Below are 12,935 nucleotides of genomic sequence, written 5' to 3'. Positions count from 1 at the left end.
CCCCCATGGCTTATCATGACCCCCTTGCCCTGTTTGTTGTAGTGGATTTTGCTCCTCAGGGACGTATTATCTTTCTTGAAAACCATTATACTGAACAAAAATGGCCGAATCAAATTTTTAGTGGAGATGTGGAGGGGTAGGAGGGGCCTAGGGGGGGGGGCAACGATCACACCAATAACTTTAGACTATTAAAAAGGTCACTATCTCTTTGAATTTACAAACGAATGAGCCTTTTTTTAAATTTCTATGACAAAGCCTTCTATAAAAACCTTATATGCCCCCAGGACATTACTTAGAACCCTTGCCCTGAGGAATGTGGGGGATTGTCCTCCTCAAAAACATGTTTTCAATATAAAAATAAACTACGCTGAACAAAATGGCTATCTCAAAATTCTGATTGGATGTGTTTGGGGGAATGATGGGCGTGGGGGGAGGGGGTGGCTAGTTGCCCTCCAATCCCTTTCGACTATTAAAAAGGGCACTATCCCTTTGAATTTCCAATTGAATGTGACTTTTTTGAAGTTTCTACGACAATGCCTTCTATAAGAACCTTATATGCCCCCAGGGCATATCTTAAAACCCTTGCCCTGAAGGTTCTGGGGGAGTGTCCTCCTCAAAAACATATTTTCTATCTGGAAATCAACTACGCGTAACAAAATGGCTATCGCAAAATTTTGATTGGATGTGTTTGGGGAAGTGAGGGGCGGGGGGGGGGGAGGTAGTTGCACTCCAATCACTTTCGACTATTAAAAAGGGCACTAGCCCTTTAATTTCCAATCGAATGAACATGTTTTGAAGTTTCTACGACAACGCCTTCTATAAAAACCTTATATGCCCCCAGGGCATAGCTTAAAACCCTTGCCCTGAGGATTTTGGGGGAGTATTCTTCTCAAAAATATATTTTCTTTCTGGAAATCATCTACGCTGAACAAAATGGATATCTCAAAATTGTGATGGGATGTGTTTGGGGGAATGATGGGCGTGGGGGGGGGGGCTAGGTGCCCTCCAATCACTTTTGACGTTTGAAAGGAGCACTAGAACACTCGATTTTCAATTGAATGAGATCCCTTGTAAGCTTATAAGACGACCCCTATCATATGAAGTCCCTCTGGGGAAAAAAAATAAATAAATAATAAAACATTGGAGCCGTATGGCCTTTACTATAGGCAACGCTACAGCATTGCCTCTGATATTAATTTTTATGGTACGGTCAATTTCGTCATCCCACTAATGTGGGGTAATACACAATAATAACCAGTGTAGGGGGTTTATTGATTTATTGATTCTATGCAAAAGTGATAAACCTCAAAAGAATCTAGAGCCAGAACGTTAGAGTATCAACCATATTCAACTGCTGCAGGCAAAATTTGAGTAGTACGTAACCGTCTGGATGTTTAAGCTTTAAAAATTTTTTTTAGGTGAAATCGCAATTCGAGTTTTTCGAGCATGCACCGAGCTAGGTATAAGGTCAGTTGCCATTTACTCGGAACAAGACAAGATGACAATGCACAGACAAAAGGCGGATGAATCTTACCTCGTTGGTAAAGGCTTACCTCCTGTTCAAGCTTATCTAAACATCCCAGATATAATCAGAATTGCCAAGGTAAAGTGTGGTAACCTGCCTATAAAATTAACTACTTTAAAACTCCTATTAAAACGGTTTAACTGCTATACAAATTTACAACTATCTTTTTAGGCATTAAATTCTTATGCCTGATAGATCTCTGAATACCCAGTCGAAAAGAAAACAATTCTTTTGCATTCTTTTATTATTGAGATATAGATTAGGTGATAATGCAAAGTGTATTACTAGAATCTGCATGGATCTGCATGGTTGTGTCCTGTCCATAACCCCAAGTATTCGATGAAATTCTAATTAGATACCAAACCAAGTTTTTTTAAGCTCGTGAATATTTGTCATCTGAAAATTTGGTGGTATGTCTAGTATTTTTGTGTAATATATCCAATTTAAGTGAATGATGGATTTTTCATTGAAATTGACATAACACCGTCACTTGCTGCCTTTTAAAAGACACAAATTGAAACTATCCAGATGATGAAAATCAACTGAATTAATGCATTGTTTAAAGTTTCACAGCCACATGAATTTGGGCTATGAATCCCAAAATGTCTGAAGAGTTGATATGAATCAACAAATCTTTTTGTCCTAATATCAGTTCTGGTGTCGGGTTTTATTGTTTTGCATAGTCTTCATTATTGTTGGATTGGTTGTGGAGATAGCATCCAAACTCCAAGGTTCAAAACTGAATTTTTGAGCATAGTTTATGTCCCAGGGACAATCTTAGTTATGCAGAAAATAACAAACCTCTATCTCCTTCATAAAAATTTATGCTTAGTTCTTCTAAACCACAAGACGATAGTTAATAAATTATGATCTCATGGGAGGTATCTAAACCTGCAAAAACTATCATCCAGAATTTGCTAACAATGTTGTGCCGAATTGGACTGAGCTCTCTACATATAGATGCTGTATTTTTGTGTTTGATATCTTCAGCTTCAATGTTTTCTGTGAAAGGTTTGTCTGTGTTGAATCTTTCTGCATAACTCAAACGAATAGTTTTTTTTTCATTCTAGTCAAGAAAATATTGTTGGCTGTGATAGATTCGATTTGAACGCGTTTTCCTTTTTTTTTTTTTTTTTTTTTTTTTTTTTTTTTTTTTTTTTTTTTAGGAGAACAATATTGATGCTATACATCCTGGTTATGGTTTTTTATCAGAGCGGAGTGACTTTGCTCAGGCTTGTATTGACAGTGAAATTCGCTTTATTGGTCCGTCTCCAAAAGTTGTCCAACAAATGGGAGATAAAATTGCTGCCAGACAAGCTGCCATCCAAGCAGGTATTATCCATTAGACTAAATTTAACTTACGTAGCCATTTTTGTTGCTTCATTCGCTAACATTTTTTCAAAGATTTCAATGGAAAAAGAAAAACTGGTTCATCCAAAGTTTGAGTTGTGTTAAAACTGCTGCCTGACAATATGTGACAATATGACAATATGCCTGACTATGTAAATAAGCTCTTTAATGAATAAACGTACATACAAATGGATTTCCTAAATCATTGTTGTAACAAATAAACTTGCGGGAACGATTTTCTATTTTATTGACGTTAGAGAAAAAAGAAATTTAACTGCTCTGAAGTTTGATTTGGCTGACATACTTTCTTATCTAAAGGTTCATTGGTGGTTTTTAAGCCACAATTCCGTTACATGCTTTTATAACGTTATTATAAAGCTCGTTCAACAAGAGCCAATATTACGAAATGGGGTAATTGTAGCGATATAAGTTGTAATGCATGCTTGAAGATAATTTTGGCCACAGATAATTTGCCTGAAAACCCGTCTCGGAAATGAAAAGACGGAAGGAGCGTAGACAGAAAAAAAAATGCATCAACGAAAATATCACAGAATAAACAGAGACGGTAAAACTGCCATTAAAAAGACATTACAGACGCACTTACATAATAAACTGAACTCAAATATAATGAACTGATATAGTAAATTCTAATAAATAATTTCGGAGACCATACTGCCTTTCCATGACGATAAAATGAAAGTTCAAAATGGGGAAAACATCCTTTTTAATAGACAGTGTAGAGAAATTCACAAAAATACCAGATATTTTGGTCAAATATACAGTGACCGTCATCAGTAGAAAAACTAAACTGGTTTTACATCAGTTTTACTACTGATGACGGTTACTGTATATTCGACCGAAATATCTGGTATTTTTGTGAATTTCTCTACACTGTCTATTAAAAAGGATTTTGTGCATATTTTGAACTTTTATTTTATTGTAAATTCTAATTAAATAAAGAGCAACAGCCAATGAAGTAAAAACAATCACTAGGTGATTACTGGAGACCATTGGTGGTTTTGCTTGATTAACAGGTATTGTAAGCTTTTTAACTACAAAAAAATTTCCTTCAAAAATAATAGGATCAAGCAGTGCTATACTTTTCCATAAATAAAAATTATTGCTCCATCGTTGATAACGTTGAAGATATTCGTAAGGGAAAAATATTGTGATGTCTTGACTTCTTGATTCGGTAGTCTTCTTCCAGAGCGACACAGTATACAATTGATCCAGGATATGAGATAAAACTATCAAGTAGAAGAATATCGAAATGTGACGGACATATAGCTGATCATTAACAAAAGATGCATAGGAAGGTCCATTTCCACATTCAGTTTGAGCTGTAAAAAGTTATAAAATATGCTTTGTTGAAGATCCAATTGGGGGGGCTTAATTCTACCATTTCTATGAGAAATAGCATCTGGAGACCCTTGTTTCCAGTTGAAGAATGGGATTTTATTTCTTTTTGGCGTATGATTCAAAATATTATTTGCATACTCAGATTGTAGCAAGGTGAAAATCTTGCTAGAGTGAGCGACAAAAAAAACTGAATCGGAAACGAAACGTTTAATTCCTCAGTTGACCATTCAAGAATACATTTAGTCATATACGTATATATACTACTGGACCCTTATTCCCCCCCCCCCCCTCTAACTCCTTCTCAATAATGAGACGAGTCTTTATTCAGTCTGTCCCATTGTTCCTAACGCCTAATGATTGACTAGGAAGCTCTCTGATTGGTTGATTCTTACCAGATTCCAAGTAAATTTAAGGTGGATTTTGGCTAAATTCAGCTCTGGGCACTAGCAAAAACCTGAATCAGCTGAATCTTGGTATCATGAAATATTTATATTGAGTGTGCCATAAGTTGCAAGAATCAAAGCTATGGGCTTTTTTGACCTAGCTAGAAATGTAATTTAATTATTAAAATTCTAATTCAGGAAAAGAATTGGATAAACCAAAATAGTGTAATGATTAAGATAGAATATCCAATTAAATCAAGCAAGGGGTTTGTGAAACGTAAGAACCAGTAACTATTTTTTAAGCTCAAAAAGGGATTCAAGGTCTTGTTCATAAAACCTGGTTAAGATATTGGTGCAATAAAACTAACGTACAATAATTAAAGAAAAACTCTTCTCATCGTGATTACTATTACCAGTTTTAAATGGATCTACAAAACATGGTACTACACTCCTTGGTTGCAGGTGTCCCAGTAGTTCCTGGAACAGATGGACCTATAACCACTGCTGAAGATGCAGTGGAGTTTTGTCAGAAGCATGGACTTCCAGTTATATTTAAGGCAGCCTATGGTGGAGGTGGAAGAGGAATGAGGGTAGTGAGGAACCTGGAGGTATTTATTTGTTTTGTCCATTTTCATTACCAAGGGCTTCAATTGTCAGTATTAAAGTGAACCAAGTCAAGCATAAGAAAAACCGTCAAAATGTGACGTTGTGTAGTTAAATAACCATAGTTGAGGCTGTTTTATTGTTTAAAAATTTTAAAAACCGTTTAATACGGATTTCAGCTTAAAATCAAACCGTACTAAAGTACGGTTTGTATGACTGTAAACAGTCATATTTGTGCACAGGAATGTAAGGGATTCTTTAATTTGTATCGTCTTCATTACCGTTTATTCATACATCGTTATAGTCCATTTTACTTGCATTTAAAAATGTGATTTTGATTTATAACTATTTTTTTTAATATCATACTATATCCCCATCCCTTGGAAAAGATATCTAATACCCCAACCCCAAGCGCGGGCCTGTGTCTGCCTGTTACTAAAACGATTTTTTTTTGCTTTTTTTTCCTGATAATCCTGCTACTGCGAAAGAAAATATGTGTGCTTTCAATCGAGAGTCCTATCGTAGCTTTATCATTTTATTCTTCGCCATTATTATCTTGCTCAGAAGAAGAAGTCATGGGAAGGATAAAACTCGTGTCTAACCATATTTAATAGAAGGACTTTAGTGTTTTTTTTTGTGTGGGATGGGGGAGGGGGGTTGGGGTTAACCCCAAATACCAAAAAGAAACTAATTAAACAAAAATGTAGAACATTACGGAAAAGTGAAGTTTATTAGACAACCTGCTCTATGCAGGATGCTACACCAACGTGTTAGCCGTTTTTCTTTTCTGTAATGTTGATAAAATGGCGTTTTTGTTGGTATGGCTAGTACCTACTAGCCTTACCAACAATTTCTAAAACTATTTCTATTGCTAAAACTATTTAGTTTTTTCCTTTCCAGGAAGTTGCAAGCAGCTTTGAGCGAGCTAGTTCAGAAGCAGCTTCTGCTTTTGGCAATGGTGCTATGTTCATTGAAAAGTTTATTGAGCGACCAAGACATATTGAGGTTCAAATCCTTGGTGACAACAGCGGAAACATTGTACATCTTTATGAAAGAGACTGTTCGGTGCAGAGACGGCATCAAAAACTGGTTGAAATAGCACCAGCGCCGAATCTCGATCCTATGGTAAGTTTTTCAAAAATATGGACCATGGATTCAGCATTTGCTACTATTCTATTTCTTGTTCTACCCCAAGTACATAATTAACTATTTTCTGCTAAGATTACTGTATATAATACTTTTAGTTACCATTACTGATTTTTCAAGGGAGTGTAGTTTGTTGCAAAGTGGTTACTTTGTTTTTACGATTAAAGGAAAATAAATATTAATCGCATTTTTTAAGTGAAAACATCAAATCCAATTAATTATCGTTTTTTCTCTGTTTTTGACCACGTTTATTATGCCCAATATTTATCTTAAATAGAAAATGAATTACAAGATAATTTTTTACAAGACGTATGAAATGTGAAAATGTCTGGATAAAGGATCTAGCTAAAATTGTAGTTGTCAAAATGTATAAAATATAAAATATATCTACCCAGAATTCTTTTACTTTCTTCTACCTAATTTTTTTTGTTTTATTCTGAAGGCAAAATTTATGTACTGTTTGTAGAAAAAAAAAATTCTGCAAAATCAACAGGAAACATCAGCGTATCTACTAACGCGTATTCCTTATACGAATTAAATTAAGCTTTTGCTTTGATATCTGATTAGAACCATTGGAGGCTCTGAAACGCCTTGGGCACATGCACGTCTTTATGAATTACGGTAAGAATATAATATTGAACTAAAAATGTGAAAGGCCGAAATAGTCTGTGAAACTACGAAATAAAGTAGTAGCTTTCAGGTATAACATCAAATAGTATTCGTGACGGCATATTGCTTTCTTTTATAGGCACAGTAAAATTAGGACAATGATACGAGGGATGTGAGTTTATAGTATTCGATATAAAATTGAACTGAAATTGGGTTTGTTTATTTTGTGTGAAATAAAAATCTTGAATCTTAATACAAACAAAGTGGGTCAAAGATTTCATGTCAAACCAATTTTTTTCTTCAGATCCGTGATCAAATGACGTCGGATGCTGTTCGTTTGGCTGCTCATGTTGGCTACTCCAATGCTGGTACCGTTGAATTTCTTCTTGGAGAACATGGACAGTATTATTTTATTGAGGTTAATGCGAGGCTTCAAGTAGAACATACTGTCACCGAAGAGGCTACTGGGTAAGTGTAAGTTTTAGTTTTTTCCTCTTACGCCTTCTTTTCTTTTCTTTCTTTCCTTTCTTTTCTTTCTTTCTTTTCTTTCTTTCTCTTCTTTTCTTTCCTTTATAAAAATTCATTGCAGAAAAAAAGATAGAGATAAGATGTAAATATCAGAGTGATTAATAGTCTTGTAGGAGCAATACTTCGGTTTCGTCCTTTTTAGGCATGCCACGGATTTTGGTCTATTGTAGAAGTGGTAAAGACCTAACCTCTGCGGTAAGTGCCGAAGGTTTGCCGCTGATCCCCGGCCCCATTGCCCAAAATATCTTAATAATAAATCGAACAAATTTAGCTACTTAAAAAAAGTATTTTCCAATGGGCCCAAAAGGGCTGCCATCAACTGTTACTAGTCACATCTGCTGGGGACTGCCTCTGAATTCGTCATTTCTTTTCCTAACTCTGGGAGTGAGGCAGAAGGAGGGTAACACTTGCTTTTTCTAATATTTAATGGTTCTCCCATTGGTCTCATAGGTAAACTAAATCATTAGTTTATTGAATAAACGGCAATATTTTTTTATGGACTGTAGGTATGCCAGGAACAATTGATGTATTGTGCGCCAGTATGACTTCTGACACTAGTTGACTATATGATATATCATTTAAATGCTTCTCAGATTTTTTCTCGGTAAATTTTCGGCCTTCTCTGGGCTAAAACTGCTGCTTCACGTATTTTTGTAGATTATACTTTATTGGTTTTCATTGATTTTGAATTTCGCTGTATAATTTTCATGAAGATTGCACCTCTTTTTAAGGGTGCTTAATTTCTTTGTGTAAAATTGTGCAAATTTTCATATTCAAACAACTTTTGATGAGTAAATTTAAAATGGATAAATTCTATATATTTAAAATAAGCATAAATAATGTCTGATATAAAATTTTTAATCCAAACTTTGTTTTTCATAGCTTTGGGTTTTATTGACATGTCCCGCTTATAAATTACTTCTGTTGCTGCAATAAAAATTTTTATCCAGGGCTCTCATAAATTTAAAGGAGTGAGTAACTTCTCCCCCCCCCCCCCTTCTTACCCTCAACCCCTGCTCTTGTAAATTCGAGTTAAAGATTTGTATATCAACTCTTCGATTGTTTCTGAGAGACGATAATCTCCTGAAAAACTGCATTCCTTGAAACATTTCTAAGGAGAGAAGGAAATGGGAAATATTTAAATTAATTTTGTACCATTTTGCAGTATCCAAAGGGAATTTTAAAAGCGTTACAGGTCGTATTTTTCTTTCTAGAATTAAGAATCAGGAACACGTGGGTTTTTTCATTCCGTCCATTCTTTTTTTTTCTAGTATTGATCTTGTGCAATCTCAAATAAAAATTGCAGAAGGTGTTACGTTACCTGAGCTTAGACTGATTCAAGAAAACATTGAAATTAAAGGGTCCGCCATTCAGTGTCGAGTGACTACCGAAGATCCAGCGAAGAATTTCCAACCGGACACTGGCCGTATCGAAGTGTTTAGGAGTGGAGAGGGCATGGGTAAGATATTTCGTATGACAAAGAGGGAGAAAATTACCAACTTTTGCTAAAAAATGGGCTGGTTTTTAGTTATTTCATTCCAGGTTTCCAAAAACTCAAGGTTTTTGGTAAGATAATATTTGATTAGTAGATGAGAGATTAAATGTATTAGTATGCACACTTTTCTGTTTTGAAAAGTTTCGAATAATCCTAAATCCTCTAGACTGCTATATCTTTGCTCCCATCTCCCTCTTTCTGTGTCCTTGAAAAACATGCATACTGGCAATCTGTCTCTCTTCCTCTGAATTTTTGTCGACTATATATTAAAGGATGTGGGCGTCCACGATCGGGGATGGTGAATATTATTCGCATTTGTACAAACCGTAATTTTTCCTGCCAACTCGCTCTCAGGTGTAAGCATCCAGTTGACGAGACTTTCTCAGAAGTTGTATCTAAACAGAATTTTATCTGCAAAGGCTGCCAGCAGTCTTCTAAAGTTACTTCTTCTGTTTTTGCCGTAGAAGTCCTTTTTTCACTTTGTATCTAAATTATCTGCACCTGATCCCGTTCTAGAAATCAAATTTGAACAGGAACTTGATAATTGCTTTGGTTCTTGAATTGCCAAATTTTAATGTTTCTTGTTCTTCTTTTAGAAAAGCCATTTGCCGCCTAGAACCAAAGAATTGTCATGGAATTTATGGACTCTGTGCTCTAAAAAATGGGGGTTGTGGTTTTTAAATCTTCTGGAAGGAAATGTTACTACCCTCCCATAAAAAGATAAACCCGTATCCTCTTTAGCCCCATCAAATTAGCTAGCGCTAATTTGAGCCAATCCGAATTTTTTTTAGGATTTTTTGTCCAATCAGAAGAATTACTCCAATTTATCATTGTGAAAGAGCACTGATTGTTTCCTTAACGTTCTGCAAATTTTTTAAATTATTATTTATTGATGAGCAGGAGGAAAACAGTTACACTCCTCCCCATCAAATTTGGTTTCAACAAGATATGGGGCATATAGACGCTTTGTCAGCAGTTGCAAACACATTGATTGATGCCAATGCCTCTTGTTATGATTTGATTCTGAATGGACATGACGTCAGCCCTGCTTTTGACTCCCTAATTGATGCCACTATTATGCTTCAAGGTGCAAAAAGAGGGAAGGGGTAAGTTTGGCAATCATTAGAACACTAAAGAATAAGTAGCTTACTTTATTCTTACTATTCATATCAAGATTACTCATACCAGCAATAGTCCTGTTTGACAATTATGTCTTGGACGCCCAAGGGAATTGCCCTTAATCATGTATTCTTCACGGCATTAACATATCATTTGTAATATATGCGGATGATATCCTAAACAAAAATCAGACCACTGAGCGTATCTAAAAGTTTTACCCTCTTAGTCGATGATTACCGTAATGACGTAATCTCAGCTAGAACTCGATTCAGAAAAGTCAGAAGTTGTTCTTTTAACTGATGATCAGGGTTGCCACACAGCCGGTTTTTTTGGTGCCACTTTGGGTGGCATTTGCCGCTCGCTTCGCTCGCGCTCATATCAACAAGCTTTTTAAATTGAAAGTATTGCCCAATCCGCTTGGGATCACCCCCGCGTGGTTTCCCGCATCTTTAAATTCTCCAACATGAAATGTCGGATCTAATGCTATCTATCAACTATAAAAAAGAAATTTTGATTTTACTTAGTCAATACTGATTTCCGGCTTTGCGCAGCACTTCCACTCTTGTGAACTTTCCAGCCCCCCCTCCTAAAAACCCACTAAAACACAAATAGCGCTTACTGTATAAAATGGGAACTCGTCCCACAGAGTACTTTCTTCTCTTTTTTTTCTAAGCAGTCTTTGTCCATAGCTTGAAAAAGCAACGGAAAAAGAAAAGAGGAAAAACCTTCAGTTTTTTTTTATTTTGAGAAAACGGAAAAAAGGGACAGCAACACTCGTCCACATTGAGAGTTTTTCATCCAGCTTTTCTATAAAATGGACTATCTGGATTATTACAGTGCATTCAGGTGCTTGAAACTTTTTTTTCTCCGAAAATGCTGAAGAGAATGCCACGAACATAGATCGTAGCTATTGATGACCCTATGATAAACACAACTATAGTGATTCAGACACTAACTCTTTCAAATAATTTTTTGGCAAAAACTAGTGGAAAAAACAATAAGACAGCTATATCATCTAATCTTTTTATTACAACCTGAATAGAAAAAGTTTCACGAGAACTCTCACCACTCCCAGTAAAGTTTTCTTTACGATGTGTCCGGGGACTAGGGCATAGGAACAGTCAACTAGTATTTTAAGTATCAATATGAAAGCACCTTTATAATAAAAAACGAGCATTTAGAGTATCAGCGTGAAAGCAAATTTACAATCAAAAATTTGTGAGAATGAAATAACTAAAATGAGCCAGTGCGTCCAAATTCGGTTTATGTAATGATGTAACATAAATTTAAGTAAGATTAACTAAAAAAGAAACAAGTTTTCTTAACTGAAAGTAAGGAGCGACATTAAAACTTAAAACGAACAGAAATTATTCCGTATATGAAAGGGGCTGTCCCCTCCTCTACCCCTCGCTCTTTACGCTAAAGTTTTTTATTTAAAAAAAATAAAGTTGTGAGACAGAGTCAAAGTTTAGCGTAAAGAGCGAGGCGTTGAGGAGGGGACAGCCCCTTTCATATACAAAATAATTTCTGTTCGTTTTAAGTTTTAATGTCGCTCCTTACATTCAATTTTTTTAGTTAATTTCTGAACGTTTTTGAATTAATACAGCTTTGATTTTGGCTCACCGTACATGAATAATTAAAAAGAAATTTGCATATTAATTTTCCTTTTTTTGGCTAATTGGCTTTCTTGAGCGAGGCGTTGAGGAGGGGACAGCCCCTTTAATATAAAAAATAATTTCTTTTCTTTTTAAGTTTTAATGTCGCTGCTTACTTTTAGTTAAAACAACTTGTTTTTTTTAGTTAATTTCTGAACGTTTTTGAATTAATACAGCTTTGATTTTGGCTCACCGTACATGAATAATTAAAAAGAAATTTGCAGATTAATTTTCCTTTTTTTGGCTAATTGGCTTTCTCGAAATTTTGTTCTGACATAACTTACGAATTAAATTACGTAACGAATTTCTATATTCGTATGTTTTTATTACGTATATTAGGGAGTTCGCTTCCTAGTCAATACCTCGCTTTTTACGCTAAGTTCGAATTTTGTTCGAATTACAAACCCCTGAATCACAAAGGCCGGTTAATTAGAATATATAGCTCTTTTGAAAGTACTAAAAAAACTTTAGCGTAAAGAGCGAGGTCACGAACCCCCTCATATACGTAATCAATTCTGTTCGTTTTAATTTTTAATGGTGCTCCTTACTTTCAGTTGAAAAAAACTTTTTTTTTTAATTTAATTTCTGATTGTTTTTTAAATAATGTTTGGATATCTGGAAACCCCTTCATAGAAATGCCCCTTTCCCCCAAGGAAATATCCTCCACGGAAAGATCCTCCCCCGTAACCCCTATTCCCACCTCGACCCCCCCCCCCCTAGAAAAAAAATCTTCCTGAAAACGCTTGTATGCTTCCCAATAACCACTACTATGTGTAAACAATCGGCAAAGTTTATAAGTTGCAGCCCTTCCCCCGGGAACTGTGGGGGATTAAGTCATCCTCAAATACATATTAATTAGATTTTCAACTATGCTGAACAAAATAGCTATCTCAAAATTTTGATGGGGTGACTTCGGGAACAAAATGAGCATGAGAGGGAGCAAAGTTGCCCTCCAATGATTTTGGTCATTTAAAAAGGACACTAGGAATTTTAATCTCAGTTCAAGTGAGCCCTCTCAAGATATTCTAGGAATACTGGATCGATAAGATCACCCCTGGGGAAAAAAACAAAAAACACACATCGCTTATCTTTCTTCTGGCAAAAAATACAAAATTCCACATTTTTGCAAATAGGAGCTTGAACCTTCTATAGTAGGGTTCTCT

At 35.5% G+C, this 12,935-nt stretch overlaps 1 protein-coding gene across 1 annotated transcript in view; it reads left to right on the top strand.

The window, feature by feature from the left end:
- PCB (Pyruvate carboxylase) overlaps positions 1-12,935 on the top strand; it is an 88,414-nt gene that overhangs the window by 23,226 nt on the left and 52,253 nt on the right. Inside the window, exons 2-7 of the mRNA XM_089092365.1 lie at positions 1,419-1,603; positions 2,692-2,857; positions 5,080-5,225; positions 6,121-6,345; positions 7,280-7,443; positions 8,775-8,962. Of these exons, the coding sequence (XP_088948491.1) occupies positions 1,419-1,603; positions 2,692-2,857; positions 5,080-5,225; positions 6,121-6,345; positions 7,280-7,443; positions 8,775-8,962 (1,074 nt within the window). The remainder of the gene's footprint in view (positions 1-1,418; positions 1,604-2,691; positions 2,858-5,079; positions 5,226-6,120; positions 6,346-7,279; positions 7,444-8,774; positions 8,963-12,935) is intronic.

The sequence above is a fragment of the Artemia sp. Qi Xiang Cuo genome, chromosome 7 (assembly GCF_049724085.1).
Source record: "Artemia sp. Qi Xiang Cuo chromosome 7, ASM4972408v1, whole genome shotgun sequence".
NCBI classification, from domain to species: Eukaryota; Metazoa; Arthropoda; class Branchiopoda; order Anostraca; family Artemiidae; genus Artemia; species Artemia sp. Qi Xiang Cuo.
This window is presented reverse-complemented; position numbering and strand designations above follow the sequence as displayed.